At 43.4% G+C, this 21849-nt stretch overlaps 1 protein-coding gene across 1 annotated transcript in view; it reads left to right on the top strand.

Annotated features, from left to right (window-relative positions):
- kalrna (kalirin RhoGEF kinase a) overlaps nucleotides 1-21849 on the top strand; it is a gene marked incomplete at both ends in the record, with an annotated part of 118940 nt that overhangs the window by 36738 nt on the left and 60353 nt on the right. Inside the window, 11 exons of the mRNA XM_079170410.1 lie at nucleotides 1079-1201; nucleotides 3164-3286; nucleotides 3995-4186; nucleotides 5710-5841; nucleotides 8627-8725; nucleotides 9351-9482; nucleotides 12428-12550; nucleotides 17376-17567; nucleotides 18444-18613; nucleotides 19151-19325; nucleotides 20265-20511. Of these exons, the coding sequence (XP_079026536.1) occupies nucleotides 1079-1201; nucleotides 3164-3286; nucleotides 3995-4186; nucleotides 5710-5841; nucleotides 8627-8725; nucleotides 9351-9482; nucleotides 12428-12550; nucleotides 17376-17567; nucleotides 18444-18613; nucleotides 19151-19325; nucleotides 20265-20511 (1708 nt within the window). The remainder of the gene's footprint in view (nucleotides 1-1078; nucleotides 1202-3163; nucleotides 3287-3994; nucleotides 4187-5709; nucleotides 5842-8626; nucleotides 8726-9350; nucleotides 9483-12427; nucleotides 12551-17375; nucleotides 17568-18443; nucleotides 18614-19150; nucleotides 19326-20264; nucleotides 20512-21849) is intronic.

Raw genomic sequence — 21849 nt, 5'->3', positions numbered from 1 at the left:
TGGCCTCCATGGTGAAACAACCAAAACATGATTGAACTCCTCCAATTGTAAAGAGTAAAAAGATTTTATTATCTGCACTGTTGGAATGTTAGGAACAAAATTGACTCTCACTAGGAAGTATAGCAGTAAATACTAAACACAATATAAACAGAGCCAACAGGATACAGTCACTTTTAAAACATGACTCATCTTAAGTGATCTTCCTACCAAAATGGTGCACATCCATCATTACACTAAAAGCTCAATATAACATAATGCACAATTCAATGCACAGTCTCATTCTTTGCTCACCTGGTCAGGGCCCACAGCTTGCTACCGTTCCTCATTAGGGCTAATGAGAGGTACTCGCTGCGTGGCAGCTCGTTAGCCGAAGTTGTGAAGGAACACAGCGAGTTTCATTGCACAGGATGTTTGCATGAAGCACACACCGTACACAGAAAAATGCTGTTAATATATGAATATTTTATATGAATGTCTACCAGAGAAAAACATCTTCAGGTAAAGGATCGACAATTTAGAGGTATACCTCGGGAAAACAATGACAATGCATGTTCTCAAGCGACCCGGTGGTTCAAAGATCTGCAGCAGTGTCTGGGATATCAGACGATATGAGGACCTGAACCTGGACCCTATATTTCTATGTTTTTGTGTCTAAGTAACTAATCAGGACATCAAGAGTTGAAATTGTTCCAGCATTGAGGAAGAACGTTGAAGCCACTAAACGGGCTGCTATGTAATATCCTCATCGTCAATGTACGTCCACTGAAAGTGATTGTATTTACCACTGACAGGCTCAGATTGTTGTTTTAAGCGTCTGACAACATTATAGAAAGAGAAATACAACTTTTTTCTTTTCCTTTCTCTTGATCCTGTCTGTGTTATTGTGTGTCTCGTCAAGTCAAAACTGGAGGATAAAATGTACGGAAGATGTTTTGTCTCTGTACCTTTAGACTAACTGTCCAACCATGAGCTGCGGCATTTTTATCCCAATTAAACCACTTGCACTCCGCCCCAAATGGATGGAAGACATCGTAAGAAACACCATCTAACAGTTCTTGATTCTCGCTTTTTTCGCCAGGTGGCCAGTCTGCTGGATAAGCTTCACTCCACGAGGCAGCATCTCCATCAGATGTGGCACGTCAGGAAGCTGAAGCTGGACCAGTGCTTCCAGCTCCGTCTGTTCGAACAGGACGCCGAGAAGGTGAGTCACGCCCCGAGTGTGATGTCGCCGAGGCAGAGCGGGAAAACATCACCGGGGGGGGCGCTTCAAACGGAGAAAAGGCATCAGCTCGAAAGCCTCATACAGTGTTTTTCACATCTGTGTTACCGTAAATGTATTAGTGAACTGAATGAATTAGCCTGTTTATCTAAACAGAGCAACACAGTCGGCCGTTAATCCAGCGGAAAAACCAGCCAGTTCTGCTTCACTTTTACAACACCAGTAAAGCGATTAGCTGCGGTTGTGACTTAATGCTGGGATTCCATTCATCTTTGTCATCCCAGCCTGTTTACACTCACTCCAAAACTCTATATATAGAAAGATCACACCCCGTGATGGGCAGAGGTCGGTATTTAAGACATTACAGGTAATTTGCAACCTCTGAAATTGCTGTTATTTTGTAAAACGCCGCTCCACAGCTATAGAAATACTGCAGAGTGATGACCGACATCTGCACACCCAATAAATACCTATATATCACCAGTATGATGTCAACCTGTAGCCCTGCCTCTGTACAGAGCTGCATGTGTTTCGTAGAACCCAAAGTGTCGTGGAGGAGATTGCAGCTTGTGCAACCAAACACACACACACACACACACACACACACACACACACACACACACACACACACACACACACACACACACACAGACGGGCGTCAGCTGACTCGGTGTGTCTTTCCACTCAGAAAAATCCGCATGCAGGAGCAGTAAATATTTACTGTTAAAGCAAACAGAGAGGGAAAAAGAAACAGTTTTTGTCGGTGGTGTCATGCGGAGGAGCTGCGGGGGTGTGTGGACGGGTTTACACTGTGGGGAAAACACTCAGGACGCTCGCAGAGGAGCCAGAGAAAATGGTCAAGACCTGACGAGGTTGTCTCGTTCTGCGGGGGATCACCGCCCCGGAGGAGGAGTGACTGTGTGTGGGGGGGGGAGACGATGTGGTAGCCATGGTAACCACACGACCGGCCTCCATCTGTCTGCGAAGATTGATTTGCGACGGGAGGAGCGCGCGTGAAGGTTGTGTCCTGGCCTCTCCGGCTGTTGCGCGGGATCAGCTGGTTAAAGATGAAGGCAGCGAGAGAAAATGACATTTTTTTTCGAAGTGGCAACAGGCAACTTTCCAGCTCCTTCAAAGAAGTTCCGTTCAGGGGTTATTGGTAACTAGGGATAGCTATAACGTTTGCTACCGGGGAAAAACCAAAAGTGCGATCCTCTTCCTGTTTTGGTAGTTGCTTCCTTTGTGCCGTAAAGTGGGACGTTCCCGGAGACAGACACAACTGCAGAGTGGAAACAAGGCTCATAGGGAGCCAATCTAAATGCTTGTTTTATAGCCGTTACATTGTGCAATCAACATTTACTTCATAATGATAAGCTAGAGCAAAAACAAAAGTTCATCGCCTCTTTTAAAGGAATATTCCTTTGTTTGTTTCCAGGCTGGGTCATGTTTATGTCACAGTTTTACTCACCGACTGTACTGTAGACACACAGTCAGTCAGGGCGGCTGCTTGAATGGTGCTAGACATAATGTTATGAGCTTCAGTATCAACTTCAAACACATCACGCAAAGGAGAACAACAAAAGACGATGTGCAGTTTTAGGAGCCGCCTATAACGGTGTCCGGTGATGATGTCATTCAGAACAATTAAAGAGAACTCCTCAGTGTTTTACTTTATTATTAAAGTTTGACAAAGAAATCACAACTCAAGGTCCTCTTACTAGCTTTTCCAGAGCTTTCATCCACAGAAAGCTTCAAAAACACAAGTGTATGAGTTTAAGTTGAAGAAACGTTGATGAAATGGTCCCTCACACGTGCACATCATATTTGTTCCTGATGCAACTTTCTGCTCCGATGCAATACAAGAAATGAATGTGCTTCATAGTTTGCAATGTTATTGTGTGTGTAACATTGTGTGTGTGTGTGTGTGTGTGTGTGTGTGTGCAGATGTTCGACTGGATCAGCCACAACAAGGAAGTGTTCCTGCAGAGTCACACGGAGATCGGCCGAGGATACCAGCACGCCGTGGAGCTGCAGACTCAGCACAACCACTTTGCCATGAACTCCATGGTAGCTACTGTAATGTCATCAGAAACCGTAATTCTCACATTACATCACTGTTAGATCACTAAGAGCAGACGTGAGGAGCGGTTAGCAGCAATGATGGACACACGGCCAGGCTCTGGGCCAGCTAACCTGTTCACAAAGTGTCACGGAATATCATAATGTAGTTACGGCCTCGGCTTAGTACAGCTGCTGCAAAAGTCAATGAGAAGAAATCATTGACTTTTAGTGAAAACTACACCACAGGTGGAGAGTGCACTCAAAGCTTTGAAAATACAGATCTCCACCTCTGATGTAGAAACATAAATGAACAGCTGCAATGTTTATTGATGAAAATGCTGCAAATATAAGTACTAATTTTACTTCATATTATTAATATTCAGTGGGTTTTATTTTCCATTTTATGTCATGTATTCTATGTATTCTTTTATATTATTTTACCTTATTTTATCCTGTTTTCTATGTTCTTATTGGTAAGCACTTTGTGCTGCAGTTCATGTTTGAAAGATGCTATTATAATACTACTAATATACATTATTATTATTGTTGTTATATCATAACAGAGAAGACACACCAGCAATGTCAATGTTTACTCTTAGTTTAGTACAGATATGAGTGTCTTGATGCAGTAACGTTAACAATCATTAAACCCAGTCGTGCTAACGACAGTAACGGCATCAGACGGTTTTGTTCATGTTTGTTTCTTCTTCCCAGAACGCGTACGTGAATATCAACAGAATCATGTCGGTGGCGAGCCGCCTGGCGGAGGCCGGCCACTACGCCTCCACGCAGATAAAACAGATCTCGAGTCAGCTGGACCTGGACTGGAAGAGTTTCGCCGCCGCGCTCGACGAGCGCTCCACCATCCTCGCCATGTCGTCCGTCTTTCACCAGAAGGCCGAGCAGGTGAGGTCGTGTGTTGTGTACCTCGCCGTGTTTGAACAGACCCGGTCCTCAGAGAGAGGCCGCTGGTGCTCGCTGATTCTGTAACTATCTCATCTGGGAATCTCTCTGCAGCAGACACATGTCCAGAATGTAAAATGTAAATGGGACATTTCTAGTGTCTGATTATATTTAATAGATCAAACTGCTCCGCTGCTGATTCTTGGAAGGTTGACATGGCAACAGATGGGGCCTTGTTTGATTCCTGCTGGGCCCTTGACATCAGCGAGAGAGAGAGAGAGAGAGAGAGAGAGAGAGAGAGAGAGAGAGAGAGAGAGAGAGAGAGAGAGAGAGAGAGAGAGAGAGAGAGAGAGAGAGAGAGAGAGAGAGAGAGAGAGAGAGAGAGCGAGAGCGAGAGCGAGAGAGAGAGAGAGAATTGGCTGAGATTGAGACGGAGCCTAATGAGAAACGTGTCGGGATGAAAGACGCACAAAAAGAGACACAAGCAAAAGCAAACTGGCAAAACTAAAGAGAGAATCAGAGAGCGATGTGAAGGCGCTGTCCTCATCAACCCGGTCAGTAAAGTACCTCAAAACTAGCAACAACGCTACCGTCTGGAGTTCACGGTGTTCCTGAGTCCGTCCCATTCTCGTGAACGTGATATCTCAGGAACGCCTCGAGGAAAAGTTCCTCAAATTTGGCACAAAAATATGAACTGATTAGAATGTTGTGGCCAAAGGTCACTGTTATCTCACAAAACACATTTCTTTGGGCACGACTCAATAATTCATATGCTAGTTATGATGATAAAATGATGAGGCGGTGACATTTTGGACAGACGTGGATGTAATGTGCAGCGTGACTTGGTTGGTGATTCTATTTTTGTATCACAAAAGATGAATGTAATCATTTCCAAAATTCACAACATGTTTGTATCTCAATAACGTCTACATGTATCTTAAATAGTACCAATAAATATAGAAACAAAGCTAAACTATAAAGTGATAAAAAAATACATTTTCAAATCTGTCATTTGGATGAGGGCTCTTGAGGAAAGGCGACTGACACGCACACAACACACTCAAAGGGCGACAGTGTCCCAAGGAACAGTTTTCCAATACAAGTCGAATAATTAGAATTCATCCCGTGAGGAGGATAATATCTGCAGCAAATGTCACGGCGATCCGGCCTGTAGCTGTCGAGATATCTTCCCGTGGATCAAAGTGTGAGATGGACACGTGGATGGACTACCACATGGAGCCTAACGGGCTCAAGCCCGGGGCCCCGCTGACCTTCACCTACAACATGTCACTCAAATAGACACAAAGCAACTAGACAAGAGTCCAGAGCTCAAAACAACGAAGCCCGGGACACGTGACACCTTGAGAATGTGCAGAGCTGTTAGATTAGCAACTGTTATGTGGGAGAAAAGAAGTCCACATTACGTTCTACAGTGTTTTATCCACATGTTCACAGTCTTTTGAGATTCATTTTCATATGAATACACACTTTGTATGACTTTCTGTGTGTCTGTGTCTCTCCCTCAGTTCCTGTCGGAGGTGGAGGCCTGGTGTAAAGTGTGCAATGAGGGAGGGTTACCGTCCGAGATGCAGGAGCTGGAGATCGCCATCCACCGCCACCAGAGCCTGTACGAGCAGGTCACACAGGCTTACACCGAGGTAAACCGACAGCACGGCTCACCGGCTGAGATCCACTGATTATCTGATGGCGCCAGAGCCTTTATGACGAGGCCACAAAGGCTGAATTTAATTTGACACTTATCTCCGTTATCACCTTGTTGGTTTCTAAACGGAAGTTATGACGCCTGGACTTTCAGTTTACCGCTCACAGCCGCCTCTCTCTGTTAATGTTCTGAGAGGTCATCTTCTGTCTTTGCTCCATTATTAATGTGTATTTCGCCCCTTAAGCGTCGTTTTGCACTCGTAGCGTGAGCCTCCGCAGATGGTGTCCGAGCTCACAGCACACGGGAACAAACAAAATGAACTGTGAAGAATCAAAAAGACAAGGAGTGTAACCCATTGATCTGTCCGTAGACTGACAGCGTAACAAGGAGGCATTGTAATTATCTGTAAACTCGTATCTCGTATATCATTTAAAGGTTGAATATCCTTTAAACTATTTGATTTGGCTGCAAACTCTTTACTCAAATGAAGATCTTTAAGACTTCCTGTTTCTAAAGCATCTAAAATGAGTTGGCCTTCTTTGTATAATCCCGAGACTAAATAGATCTTTTATCAGTGAACTGTTTGTGACAGTCACGTGATCGCACGCGCCAAGTTCCAAAATTTCAGAGGTGCAGGAACAAGCACCCCGACCACTGGACGCACGATATACACCGGCTGTGATTACGTCACTTTCTGGCTTGTGTCGCTTGTTATTGTGTCAGTGACGACTATAAGAGAGACGGTTCTATTAACCGTAACAGCATTTCTGTTTATAACGCTGTGCGTGCCCTGGAACACTTGGAACAATGTTAATGGCCCCCGAACGGCAAAATATGACATTTTAGACGGCAGGACATTAGAAATATCCTGAAATCATTCTAAAAATGAAATGATGAAATGATGAAAAGTGTAACGCTTCGTCTCACCACCGCCGTCCAGACTAGTCCGCGTTCCACCAGATGTATTCTGGGAACTCTCCCGCTCCTCTCTGCCCTTTGCTGCAGTCCGGACGGGCGTTTTTTATCTTTAGCCGGGCTTTTGCAGCATTAGCCCAATTTATGCTTATCTGTGAAAAGATAAGTCTGTGTTTATATTTATACAGGTTTGGCAAGCTATGACAGTGAGAGCGCTGCAAAAAGTGACACGCTCTAAGACTGGAGAGTGGGTTTTTATCTTGTCCTCTGGACTCGATGCGTTTTATTTAACGAGGTGTTGTAGTGTTGACAGCGTTCCTTATTAGGATAACGGAAACTCTGTGACACAAAATAACACTGTAAGCAGAAGCTCTTCTTGTTTGATGAGTTACAACATGGTGTTCTCTGTTCTGTGAGAGAAGATGAAGATGCAGGTGTCTCTGCCAGGTGTGTGTGTGTGTGTGTGTGTGTCTGTAGAGCGTTTTGTTTCATCACTGGTTCAAAAGAACAAACTCCCTCATGGCGTTGTTCCTCCTGAGCGAGGCCACAGCATGCAGGGGAACTTAAAAGATTGTTTTCCCTTTAGGGCATCCCATAATATGAATCCTCTTCATGTCCTGCAGTTTACCAGCTCAGGAGCCCGTAACGTCTGTAGGAAGGTCTCAAATAAAAGAGAACAATGAGAGGATGAGACGTCAGACATATGTTTCATTAAATACACATAAGGGGAGACACTACAGGTGATCAGGTAAAAACTGATTTCACCACGAAACGTCTGAAGTTTCTTACTGATATTAAAGACAATCATTGTTTGTATCACAAGTTTTCTGAAAAGTCATGTTTAAATATGCAAATAATTCATTATCTTATTTAATATTTGCTTTTTTTGCCGCATTTCCACAACAGAACATTGGATGAAGACGTGTTCATTTTGTTGGCGTATTAGAGTCAAAGGTGTTTACAGGATCACTCCATAAATCAGAGAATACTGTGAAGAGCCATCAAACAAACCATTTCCTCCATGTTGTTAGTAATAACATGTTAATAAATGAGTCTATGAATGATATATGAACCAACCCCTCTGTGTGAACCTTCAGCACATAGAGAGGAATGAACGTGTAAAGTTTGGTGTATGTAAGAGCTGCTGAAGTGGAGATTTATCATCAGAGTCTGAGAACAAACTCATTCAGAGAAAACGTCCTTTAAAGAGACGTTTAGTTCCATTACAGACATTTAGAGACTCTAAAAACCGACACTAAGATTATCAACAATTATCTATTGTATGACAAGTTTTCTAAAATGTAATGTTTAAATATGCAAATGAGGCATTATCTAATGGTAACTGTTGATGAATTTAGGAGAAATCTACAGACACAAATAAACAAAAGTAGTCCCATAAACACCTGGATGTGTATTTTGGGGTGTTTTCTTTCCACTAGTCTGAAAGATGTTATGGAAGCAAAACCGAGGAAATAATATGTTCCTGCCTGGCGTGTCTCCTCATAAACAAGGACCATGAGGATGTTTAAATAAACTTTAACTCTGACGGTATCTTGAAAAGTTCATAATGTGTTTTATTGTTAATGATCTTCACTGATCTGAGGCAAAGCAAGGAGCACCGTTCAGCAGCGAGGCAGTTCAAAGAGCTCTCCATGAGACGTGAAGGCATTCAGGATGGAAGAGACACACAGGACTCATTCCTTGCAGGGTCACTGCTTGTGTTTGTGCCGCTGAGGTTTCAGTGTATAATTTAGCAATTAACAGTTAGAAGAGGAATGCTGATTTTGAAAGTGTATGTTTGTATCAGAGAGCAGATGGAAACTGAGAAGAAGAGTTTCTTTATAAATATCTCTGTCTGTGTCCAGGTGAGTCAGGACGGTAAAGCCCTACTGGACGTCCTCCAGAGGCCTCTGGGTCCCGGCAACTCTGAGTCGCTGACGGCCACCGCTAATTACTCCAAAGCGGTGAGTGCTTTTTTGGGGGGTCGCTTTGGGCTTCTAATTAAAAAAAGAGATGCATCTTTACAAGCAACTTTGGTATATTTCAACCTATGTTTGTGTGTCTAAGTAACTAATGGGGACACGTTTTTAAATTGGTCCAGTAATGAGGGAGAACACTGCAGACAGCAGATGCTAAGCGTGCTGCGAGGGGCAATTGTGCTTCGTCAATGTAGCGTTACGACCGCTAAAAGTGTTTGTTTCTGCCTCTGAGAGGCTCAGAATGTTATTGTAAGTGTCTGACGACATGATGGAAAGAACCCTACGGAGAAATACAACCTTTCTCCTGTTCCAGACTGTTTGTTTGTAGAATCCAACAATTTCAGAACAAAACTTCTCCTTGAGGAGCGAAATCCTTGTCGGACACTTCTAATAACAATCTGAGCCTGTCAGCTCAAGAACAAGCACTTTTAGTACATGTGACCGTGAGGAGTTCCCTCAATACCGTCGCCATTAATCACTTAAGACACAAAAACATGGGCAAACAGGGTCCAGGTTGAAAAAAAGTTACCCGTTTAAGTATTTTATATTAAATCAAAATGTAATCAAATGAATTCAAAAGCATCACTGTGTAGTTTGTGTTGTTTCTCAGGTTCACTGCATCCTGGACGTGGTTCACGAGGTTCTCCACCATCAGCGGCGTCTGGAGAATATTTGGCAGCATCGAAAGGTCCGACTGCACCAGAGACTGCAGCTGTGTGTGTTCCAGCAAGACGTCCAGCAGGTACACACACACACACACACACACACACACACACACACATACAAACAAAAGGAAGTGTGTCAGCCAGAGCTAAGTGGGGATCTCTGAAACGACCACTTTTAAGGGGTCGAGGAAAACGACAGTCTGACCTTTTTATGATTTGTGAGAGTTTCACTCGCCCACGAGGTTGGAGGATGATGTCACACCACCAGTGGAGCATGTCATCCTGTACGTAAGCATGTGAGCGATGTGATGATGAACTCTGCTTAGCACAACCGATGAGATTCACCACAACTGGTTCGTTTAGCTCCGCTGTGCTCTCGTCTCAGCCAAATTGTGTGTAATGTGAAAAGAATTCCTGAGATAAAACGCTCATATTTTACAAACTAGCAGACTGTGTAGTTCTGGAACGGTTTTAGAGATATTTGGGAGCTCAAATAAAACGTTACTATGTTTTATGAAGGATATTTTGGAACCAGCAGAGTGGATGTCATCAGTGGGGGAGCAGGAGGATTTGTTTGTTGCATTACTTTCTTTAATGTGATCATGGGTCTGACAGTAATGCAGTCAGAATGAGGCACAACCAAATACCACCGGCATCGCTGAAACCTCTGGAGTCTCCGTAACGATGTGCCTCCGTTGATGTATGTGAAGTGGATCTTATTCATTTTCTACGGAGAGCAGGAGATCCGTCTTCGCGTTGCATTATGGATGCGGCTCGGCGAGTCGTCTGAGGATTCGCCGTGTCTGAATTTGCATAATCGTGACTGGACTTCAACTTTATGCAAATGTAATATATCCATCGCAAGGCGGCGAGCTCACGAAACTCAGATCAAACTGTCAAATTAGGCGACGCTGATCAAATATGAATCAAGATTCTGATACTTTGCTGTTTCTCACCTCAAGAGAAGCCGAGAGCGAAGCCTAACTTTGCTTTTAATGTTATAAAACAGAGGTAAATGCCCCCCTCTCGTCTTAAAATAGTCCTAAATTGATGCTAAAGTTCTTCCTTGTTTTAATGTATGTTTGACCAATCAGCAACGCAACCAACCCAGAAAGTTCCTGTACTTTCAGAAGGTACTACCCCTCCACTAAGGCCTTTTTAGGGGCTATATTGTCCCCTAAACTTGATTCAGACCCGGTCCTTGCTGTTGAAATGCAATGAGTTCCTCAGAATGTTCCTTTAGTCCTCTGGGGAAAGTTCCTGCGGTCAACAAGGGTCATTAAATCAATGGAATAAATGAATGATTCTTCTTCAGTAACTAGGAGGTCAGGAAGACAGACACGAGCAATAACAAAGAGCACATTGAATTGATTAAGCACAGGTCCACTGTGACTGAAGTCATCACGTATGTATAAATGAATGGCTCTAGGGAGAGAGAGAGGACCGGGCCATCAGTAGGACTACAAAGATGGATGCCGAGCATTGGGCTCCATGCAAACATTTCTATGTGACCCAAGAGAGTGTGTGTGAGGGAGGTAGAAAGACAAAGAGGAAATGGAGATTGTATCAGTGGGTTATAAATTCATTGAAAACAGAGCTTTGCCAACTGCGCTCGTCATGCGTCAGTTTCTATGAGACCCGAGAGAGAGGGCGAGAGACACACACAGAGAGCGAGACAAGGAGCGAGTGAGGGAGTAAGCTCATACCAATAGTCCATAAATCACTGAAAACAGGGCTATTCCAGCCAGAGAAGTAACGCTACGGGATGAATGCGACCCCAGAGAGGAAGAGGCCGAGATGCAGAAAGCAAAGGCTGAAAGAGAACATATTAGGTGTGTAGTTTTATTTGGCAGTTTTAGCTGCAAAGATAGTCCCAGCTGCAGACAGCACGCTTTCGGCTTTGTGTGCGTTAACTCGTCACCTTTCGCCGAACTCTTTGTGGCTCCAGCTGGACTGACTACACTGCACTGACGTCACGAATGACAACATCGCTCGTCCCGGGCGCGCCGCTCCTTCAAAAGCCCTGAGAAGTGCTCTGAGACGTCAGTGGTGGGAGAAGTGCTTTAGATCAAGTTAAAGTACCGATACCACAATATAGAAGTAGTCAATTACAAGTAAAAGTCATTCATGTAAAAGTACATAGACATGAGACCAGCGACTGGTTTATTCTTTAACAAATTGCATTTTATAAGATGATCATATCGTTGCTTTTTTCATGTAATTTTTATTTGGAAAGTACACTACAGATGACAAATAAATAAATAAATACTTCCTAGCTTATAAAGAGTAGATGGAGTGCGGAGACTGACTGACGGGATCGGTGTGGTTGGGTCGATGTCATGTCACCACAGGGCGTTCGTTCATTGAGTTCAGTGAGTTCAGTGAGGGCGGAGCCTGTGTATGATGGTTACGATATTGTAACCCTAGTTCTTTTAAGCACACGCGGAGCCCTCTACCAAAGGGTCCCTGTCGCTCCCACACCGCTGAGGAGGATGTGCTGCCTTTATATGCTGTAGGGTCTGCATGTTTTCAGGTAGGCACGTCCTGATTGGCCCGGCTCTGCTTGTAGAGTCCAGTAGAGGGCTTCAGTCCAACCTGCATCATAGTTGTCCTTTAAAGGACTATTTGAGCCAGAAATCCCTACAAAACAAAGCATTGTGTCATCCACAGTCACAGAGCTAAGAGCTCATAATACAATTTGTTTAAGATGACAGTATATAATGACCAAAAGAAGTACCAGCAAATATACAACAAAGCAAGGGATGGAGTCGTCTGCCAAGTACTTCAATGTTGATGTTTTCAATAGTCTAATGGCAGAATATTCAGCATCCAGCTCTTAACAGCTGCAGTGACCTACATTTCCCACGCAGATCATGAAGGTTTCATCCGTTCCATTCTTAATTCATGAGGTCTGAGACCAGTTTGTACTGCTGATCTGTGCGCTCACTGTCAAGAAGAAAAAAAGGGTGAAGCAAGTGTGTGTTAGGAGATGATGTGAAGGTGATCTTCTCTTCTCCTCCAGGTGATGGACTGGATAGAAAACCACGGCGAGGCTTTCCTCAGCAAACACACCGGAGTCGGGAAGTCCCTTCACAGAGCCCGAGCCCTGCAGAAAAGACACGACGACTTTGAAGACGTAGCTCAGGTGAGTCTCGGTCCGTCCACGTTGGGTTTCCATCCAAGAACCGTGATGAAGACTTTCACTTCCCCCAATGAGAGACACACGCCACATCAATCAATACTTTTTAACATAAATCAACGGTGTCTTCTGTCTTTTTGAGCGCTGCTTTACTTTGTTTTACGTCTTCGCGATGCAAGAAATATGGTTACCGTTAGATATGAGCTGACACCAAAGAGCAACACTTTGACTGTTGCACTTCTTACTGTGTCGTGCTTTCATTGTTGCATTTGAAATTCTGAATGCAAACTTGTCCAAAAGATGCAGTCTATCCCAAAATTATGATTTTTGTCACTGTCTTAAATCAGGAGTATGGAAGCCCTGAGAGGGGGAAAAAAGAATCTGGTCGTCTGATCTAAATAGTTTTCTAAAGGTGAAAAAAAGGTTTCGCCTGCATAATATTTATCTAACTTACTTGTTTTCACGGGGAAATCAGGCGAAATAGAATTTGTTGCAGCTGAAAATGTTCTTTTTTGTGTGTTTGTTGTTGTAATACTCATTTCAACCACAAGAGGCTGAAGTGCACCACTATCCCGAAATGTCATGTTTTCTTCCAGGCGAGTTTTCAATTCTATGTGTACTCTAAGTACAATATATATATATATATATAGTGTGTTAGCAAGTTATATAAAATATAAATCACCTAGAACAAAACATGAATGAGTTCGGTCCAATTTAGAACATTTAGTGTTGCGGTGCACTTCAGCCTCTCGTGGATAAATTAGGATTATCCTGACGAACACTTTTATTTCTGCTGTTCTTGAATCACGTCTGTCTCAGATTTACAGTATCAACATAAAACAGAAAAGGTCCACTCCTATCGTGATAATTTTGAAGTTAGTAGTTTGTTTTGATCAAATGTTTATTCGCTTGCCTTGCAAACATCTGTAAATGATCTTCCCTGATTAATCCCAAATTTTTCAAAAAACCACCGTGCCGGGTGGCGGCGGGAAGCACGAAAACAGGCCTCTATACGCAACCATGTATGGTCACGAGGCTTTCCTGAAGGATCTGCGGAAGATGTTATCCATTCCTGAGTTTCATTCCAGTGTTACGGTCTATCATGTAAGAAACGCTGGACCTGGAGTTGTGCTCATAAAGATGAAAACAAAACAAAGAAACATGTGGAAGCTCTCAGTAGAGATTTAAAAAAAACTAAATGTGAGTAGAAATGTGGCTTGTGTTTAACGTCAGTGCCGCAATAGAAATGGTTCGAACGTTTGCGAAAGTAAAAGAAAAGTAGATAATATAGAACAAACACCAGTGACCTGTTTTCTATCTAATACTGAACAGACAGGCAGTGTTATTGCAGAGCCCTCAAGTTGAGCCCTTAAAGGGATCGTTAGGATCATTTGAAGTTGGGCTGTTTGAGGTACTTATACATAGTCAGTGTACTACACAGAGTAGAAGGAGTTATGTACTGCTGTGGGCCACCTGGAAAAATATACATTTCTGTTGAATGGAAAGCTATATTTAGAATATTTTCAATGCTTTATCTTAGCATCAGACAGTCCTTACTGACTGAAGCTATCCATTCCTGAATGTCACTCCAGTGCTACGGTCTTACCGTGTAAGAAACGCTGGACCTGGAACTGGACTTTGGTGTCAGTTCTGATTCACCAAAAGTCACACAGTAACCAAAAAACAAACTCACGGATCGAGTTCAGCAACTCCCGTGTTCTGCGAGGTAAAAATCACAGTTTTTTTTAATGGAGTCTTGTGTCTTTGAAGACATCCTACATGTATATGGATAACACTGCTGCAGTTTTAAAAGGTCTGCCTGACTGCAACAACATATTCTAAATATAATGCACACTTAAACTGATATTGATTCTTTTATGCGTCTACAATACGTCCGCAGCAGTACATTACTTTGCTCCCGTGCTCCTGTTTGTTTCTCCAAACTCCATCTACTGCAGGTATTAATACACAACCACACTTAAAAACATCATAACTACCCCTTTAAACGATGCAACATGTGCTGCTCAGCACTATGCACCACAGCGGACAGTAATGCCCGCTTACAGGAGCTCACGCAGAGAAATATGGAAGCCTTGAGGGGCTTTGAAGTGCATCGGTCGTAGTAAAAGTGTGTGATGATCTTCTCTATTGGAGTTGTCAGTTGTCTGTTCTGATTTGTTTTAAAGTCAAGTACGTACCGTGATGGCAGATGTGTGTGTGTGTGTGTGTGTGTGTGTGTGTGTGTGTGTGTTTTAGAGCATTGTTTTGTAGACTAAATGTGATCAGGATCTTCAAACCATAACTGTCTCTGGTGCTGTTACATAAACTCAAGCACACACACACACACACACACACAGTGCTGGTCTGTCATCTTCTTCTTCTTTCCCTCCTCGTCTCGTCATTCTTCTTCTCTTCTTTCTGTCATTCTTCTCCCCCCGTTTCACGGAGCTGACGTCGTCGCCACCTTTTTAACGTTCGTCTCAGCCAATTCATTTCAATTTCTCCTAAAAGGCTTTCTCAACAATTTGCACCGTCTAAGTGCTTTCTAGTTGTTGGGGGGGGGGGGGGGAGAAAAGCATAATGTGGTTTATGACACACACTGCCGTCTCAAATGACATCACAGTAACTCAGGTGTCCAATCAGAATCCACGATAAATGATTCTCTACTTTTGTTTAGTGGCGGTTCAGTAATGTGATAATAAGGGATTGAGTGTAAATCCTATGAAGAGTATATATATGTGTAATCTGATGTTTACACTCTGGATTAGGATTAACCTTCATAAACTGCTGGATCAGCATTATTTGGGTCAGGCGCTCTGTCTTCTTTTTTTTTCTCCTCATTAGCATATTTATGCAGTTTGTGGTGTTTTGCTGGTAAAAGTCTCCACTTAGCGTTAAACGTAACATGAATACATTAAGTGCATGTTTATGATACATGCAAAGAGATTACCCACAATGCACTTTGACATGCTCTCTCATGTACAAAACACAGAGACGTGCTCAGACATTATTGGCAGATGGGCGTCCTCTCTGATAAAGATGTGTTTAACTGGGTGAGTTTATATTTCATCTTAAAGTCCTTTTCATTTCTGACAGTCTATTTTTAGCGCTCCTCGTCTACATCAGATTAGTTGTTTCTCCATTAGAACGAACCAAACATCAAACAGAACTCTTTTACTCTCATTAAAAGCCTTAATTCGCCAGCTTCTTCTCACTGCCTTACATCTTAATTTCTCTCGGCTTCACTTGATCCACTTCAAACATTGGCGGGTTGATAAGGAGGTTAGACTCAGACTGTCACTTTTTTGGTACTTTATGGAAAACTCCTGCATGTTTTTATTGTTGTGTTGCCAAAGGTTTTGTAGGGCATTGCTTGGCATTGCTTTGACATTAGCAGTTTTAAGGGAGTCCTGGTCAAGACGGCAGCATAACAGCATTGATAAGTTTCCCAGAAAAGCTAAAACCAGGCAGCAACCCACTGCTGAGTACTGATGAGTGAAGCCGATGCGTAAGTGTCCTAAAACCTGCATTCTCTCTAGTGTCCACCAGGGGGCGACTCCTCTGGTTGTATAGAAGTCTATGAGAAAATACGAAATTTATTTAGAGTCTTTAGTTAAAACAAACTGCATTTGTGAAGCATAACTTCACATTGATATTCATTTACTTAATGATTTTATTCACCATTTCATTCATTCATTCATGTCTTGGTCTTACTCTACACTCAGGTGTCAGGGATGGTTCTGCTTTCCCGTCATCTCCTCATGCTGTAATCCTCACCCTGAACCAAACCAGTCATGCAGTGAAGAGTAATAATCTCTTGTAAATTATAATCTTTATCTTCTCACTAATCCCTCTAAAATGTGAAATGTCCAGACTGTAAGCGTTCAGCCAAACTCATATTCTTGAATAATTGGGATCATAACGCAACATTTCTTCAGTCTAGCACCACGCCCACATATAATATATTTCCTGTAGTGAAATATTACTGAGATAATCTCTCATATTTGCCAGAATAGACCGACACTAATCCATTTTGTCCTCCTGATGAATGCCGAGAGCTGTAACTCTGACAGGATTTAGTCCCTTTTATGGTGAAGATAGAGGTAGAAACGGGAAACCTCGCTCTGTTGATTCACAGAAACTGAAATTAACATTTTAATATATAATGTGATCCGTGTGTGTGTGTGTGTGTGTGTGTGTGTGTGTGTGTGTGTGTGTGTGTGTGTGTGTGTGTGTGTGTGTGTGTGTGTGGAGCATTTGTGTTTCGGTGTAACCATCATTGGAAAAAATATTGTATTGTTGTGAATGATGATGTTAAAAGCTACGGAAGCCCTGATAGGCAAATTAAAAAACAAAACAAATTCTGACGCTCTATCTTCTAAGTCTGATCTAAAATAATTCTGTCCTGTGTTTATGACTTAAGAACAGGTTGAAAAAAAGTAAAATGTAAATTAAAACAGAAAATATGAATAATTTTACTCCATTTAGACCATGGGATGATGGCGCATTTCAGCCTCTAGTGGCCAGAATGAGTATTACAACAACACACTTTTTGGACACAATTGCCTCTCAATGATGAATAAAAGAATAAAAGTCATACTGCTTGTTGCAAATTAAATGATACTAGTGACGAGCTATTAGTGATAATGTTTATGGTAAATATGTATAAATATGACAGTGATGATGATTAAGCTCATACTGGTGATGATGAAAAATGTATTGTGTCTTTAAACTGAAGAACTGTATTGTCCATGGCCATGGTATGAGCTCATATTGATCATGATGATGATGATGATGGTGGTGATGAAGGTCCCTCCTTCCCCCTCCTCAGAACACGTACACTAATGCAGACAAGCTGCTGGAGGCCGCGGAGCAGCTGGCTCAGACGGGAGAGTGCGACCCCGAGGAAATCTACAAGGCGGCCCGGCACCTGGAAGTCCGAATCCAGGACTTCGTCCGCCGAGTCGAGCACAGGAAGCTGCTGCTCGACATGTCTGTCTCCTTCCACACACACACCAAGGAGGTGGGCCACACACACACACACACACACACACACACGTACACATTCTCAGACATCCTGCTGCTGCTGCCTGAGAGTTCTATCTAATTTAATTATTAATCCGTCATTAACCACCGAGACTCTGGTATGTGATAATTGCAAGTTTTGAGTCCCAGTAGGACAAAACGCTTCCTCTGCTACAATTAGTGGCACCGTAGTGTGTCATGTTTATTTCTTAGTGTTGTTTTCGGTATCCAGTATTTTCAGATCTGTGCAAATGGTTTTATCACACTTAAACTAACCTGCGTGTGTCTGTTCGCCCGTCTGTCTGTCTGTTTGTGTGTCTGTTGGCCCGTCTGTGTGTCTGTTCACCCGTCTGTGTGTCTGTTGGCCCGTCTGTGTGTCTGTTCACCCGTCTGTGTCTCTGTTTGCGCCTCTGTGTGTCTGTTTGTGTGTCTGTTGGCCCGTCTGTGTGTCTGTTGACCCGTCTGTGTGTCTGTCTGTGTGTCTGTTGGCCCGTCTGTGTGTCTGTTGGCCCGTCTGTGTGTCTGTTGGCCCGTCTGTGTGTCTGTTCACCCGTCTGTGTGTCTGTTTGCGCCTCTGTGTGTCTGTTTGTGTGTCTGTTGGCCCGTCTGTGTGTCTGTTGACCCGTCTGTGTGTCTGTCTGTGTGTCTGTTGGCCCGTCTGTGTGTCTGTTGACCCGTCTGTGTGTCTGTTTGTGTGTCTGTTCTCCCGTCTGTGTGTCTTTTCACCCGTCTGTGTGTCTGTTGGCCCGTCTGTGTGTCTGTTCACCCGTCTGTGTGTCTGTTGACCCGTCTGTGTGTCTGTTGACCCGTCTGTGTGTCTGTTGGCCCGTCTGTGTGTCTGTCTGTGTGTCTGTTCACCCGTCTGTGTGTCCAGCTGTGGTCGTGGATGGAGGAGCTGCAGAAGCAGCTGTTGGATGAAGTGTGCTGCGACTCGGTGGATTCGGTTCAGACCCTGATCCAGCAGTTCCAGCAGCAGCAGACGGCCACGCTGGAGGCAACGCTCAACGTGATTAAAGAGGGAGAGGAGTTGATGCAGCAGCTCAGGTAATAATTCAATTCCCATCGTTATTCCTGATGGTGTTTTTGAGAGGCCCAGGTAATGACATTAATATTCATAAAGTTATTAAAGAGGAAGATGGATTAACGCAGCAGCTCAGGTAATAATATTCATACTTAAAATGTCATTAAAAAGTCAATTTCATTTAGCCACTCAGGGAAGACGGATAATAATTACCATATTGGCACAAATACTGTTTATGATTTATGATTTATGTACTTTTTTCTTCTGTGTCTGCCTCTCTGTTCCTCTTACTCGTATTGGTGTTTGTGCTAGATGTGAGGGAAAGTACTTGTTACTCTACTAGCTGTAGTGTGAATGCTGATTGACTAGGATGCTTTAGCTTTATTTCATGAACAAATGTACAGATTTGCCGTTTAATTTTCATGCGAATATGTAATCATTGAGATTATTTCAGAAACATACAGCACATGTGCTTACCTTGTTGAAGTAGGAGTTCCTTTTCTCCTGAAAGCATCTTGTAAGAGGACCCTAAAGTCTCCTCTCTGTCTCTCTGTCCACAGAGATGCAGCCATGTCGACCAATAAGACGCCTCACTGCAGTTCCATCGCACACATCCAGGGGGTGCTGCAGCAGCTGGACGAGGCCCAGGGCCAGATGGAGGAACTGTTCCACGAACGCAAAATCAAGCTGGACATCTTCCTCCAGCTACGCATATTTGAGCAGTACACTATAGAGGTAAGAGGGCGCGAGCGTGTGTTGGCTCGATATATCAAAGTGGACTCACGCGGGCACTTGGGAGCTGCTGTGGCGTACAGCAGGGCTCTGCTCTAGGCCCCCCGTTGGTCTCCGTCTCAGGGCCCCCGACACACCAGGCTGACCTCGAAGAAGTGTCGCAGAGAAAAAGCAGACTGATCAAACTTTTTGTTGCCTCACATTGCTTCACATCTTTTAAGTACGTAGCATCGTGTCAATGACTTTGAAAGGTCGATTTTATTGAACGTTCGGGGAATATTTCCGGCACTCTTGCAGACATGTTCTGCAACTTTTGTGATGATTGGCCCAAGGGTCACTTTGGGTGACTTTGGTCTACTTTTGTGATGAGCCACAGCACACTGACGCCCTTTTAAAAATGATTAGTCAATATCCTAAGATATTGTCTAAGATATAAGTCGATAACGTAACGTAATAAGGTAAGGCCAATATTGATACACGGAACATCTGGTAGCAATCAGAGCTACGGTCCAGGAAGAGATGGCATTTTTCACACGACCATCATTTCCAGCTATTATTCATAGCCCTTAATTCTTTGGGGTTAGGACCCCAATTAATAAATATTAAGAGACTGTTTAAAAAGTCTTGTGATATGCTCACAATACATCCTGAAGAGATGTCTTTTAAAAAGTTGCACCTGGCTCTGCAAAGTTCACTTTTCTCTCGGTTTGTCTGTGGTCTTTTGTTTCTGATCAACAAAAAGACCAGAGGTAGAAAACGTGCACATTTGCTAAGCTGAGCAACGGTGCTGATTCAACATGTCCAATCGCTCCAGCAGCCTCTGATAAGAGCTAATTAAAGCCGATGTTGATAGACACTATAATGAGATAGAATGGCCCCTCTGGTTTTAGGCTTGTTGTGCCAACTCTTCTTCTAATCCCTACATGTCTTCCGTTCCTGCAGGTCACAGCGGAGTTGGACGCCTGGAACGAGGATCTGTCTCGTCAGCTGAGCGACGTCGGCCGCTCGGGCAGCGGCAGCGGCAGCGGCAGCGGAGGAGCCTCCTCCGGCGGCGCGGAGGACATCGGCCTGGCGGAGCAGCGGCTGAAGCGTCACGCTGAGAGGAAGGCGGCCATGAACAACATGACCTACGAAGTGATGCAGCAGGGCCAAGACCTGCACCAGTACATCATGGAGGTCCAGGCTTCAGGTAGAACACACACAAACACAGCTTCGCTCTGTGAGGACGGACATGGGTTCACGAAGAGAGAGAAATACTTAGTATAGATTATATATATATATAAGAATATACATATGGAAGCCAATAGAGGACTTTATTCAAAGGATATGTGTGAAAATGTAATTTCAGAATTTGAATAGAAATGCAAATGATATAGTCAAATTCAATAAGCGAACAGTCTATTGCATTTATATTTACATTAAATTGTCAAATTTGAATTATATTTGATTGTGTACTGTACAGAGTTGCCAAACATTAACATTTCCAGTTTGATGTGGTTGTAGAACGTCTATACGATCATTTGAAAACGTATTTAAAAAGTATGATGCTAAGTGTAAATTCACTCTTATCATTTTGACAAAGTCCCCTCTGGGCTTCCGTACAGAGAAGCCCTGTTGTGTGCTTTAAAATTAGCACCCGACCCGCAGATTACTTCCCAGCATGCCCTTGTGGTTCACACCCGGCATCGTTATGCGTCGAATGCGCGTCCCAAGTGACCGAATGTGAGCTTTGACTGAACAGAAGAAAAAAACACACAGCCACGCGGTACACTGTGTACTACTGTAAACCGCTACCAGGCCGACATGCTCTTTAGCGCTTTTTATGGGATTCATTGGCATTCGCACATGTGATCCCGATGCCTGCTGAGCGGCCACATCTGGATTTACAGCTGCCCCACGAAGAAGAGAGGGAGCCCCGATGCTTTGGCAGCACCGTGAACTGTGATCCCGTAGAGAAGCATGATGTGTATAACGGGGAGAGATTTAGGTTAAATAATCGTCACACAACAATCCTCTTAATGTGTGTGTGTGTGTGTGTGTGGGGGGGGAGGTCAGTGCCTCAGTCATGCTGCCCCCTTCAGTGATAAATCTCTCTCTCTCTCTCTCTCTCTCTCTCTCTCTCCTAGCGCCAGCCACTGGTGAATCAGGTCATTAATAGTTAACTGACTGGAGTATAGAGAGACACACACTTGTCTTTTTATTCAATGCTTCAACTGATCAAACATCTGCAGCTCAAGCATGAGCATTATGTAATATTGATAAAGTAATCAGCTCCAAAGGAAAGTATAAATCTGTAATATTATAACCTAAAAAATATCAAATCAATACTGAATGAAACTAGAAAGCAAAGAGGCGTGTCCTCAGCATTTAACATCGGTCATAACTGGGTTTTTTCCACCTTGTGTGACATTAACGACACTAACATAAAGATGCCTTTTTTTAGTCCTTTTATCCTCCTGCATGAAATACCACAGAGAGGGTAGTCTGGGCTCATGAAGTGAGTTCAGAGATGGACTTGGATTTAGGA

The sequence above is a fragment of the Pholis gunnellus genome (assembly GCF_910591455.1).
Source record: "Pholis gunnellus genome assembly, chromosome: 12".
In the NCBI taxonomy this organism is placed as follows: Eukaryota; Metazoa; Chordata; class Actinopteri; order Perciformes; family Pholidae; genus Pholis; species Pholis gunnellus.
The sequence above is the reverse complement of the archived record's forward strand: the minus strand, read 5'-3'. Positions and strand labels throughout refer to the sequence as shown.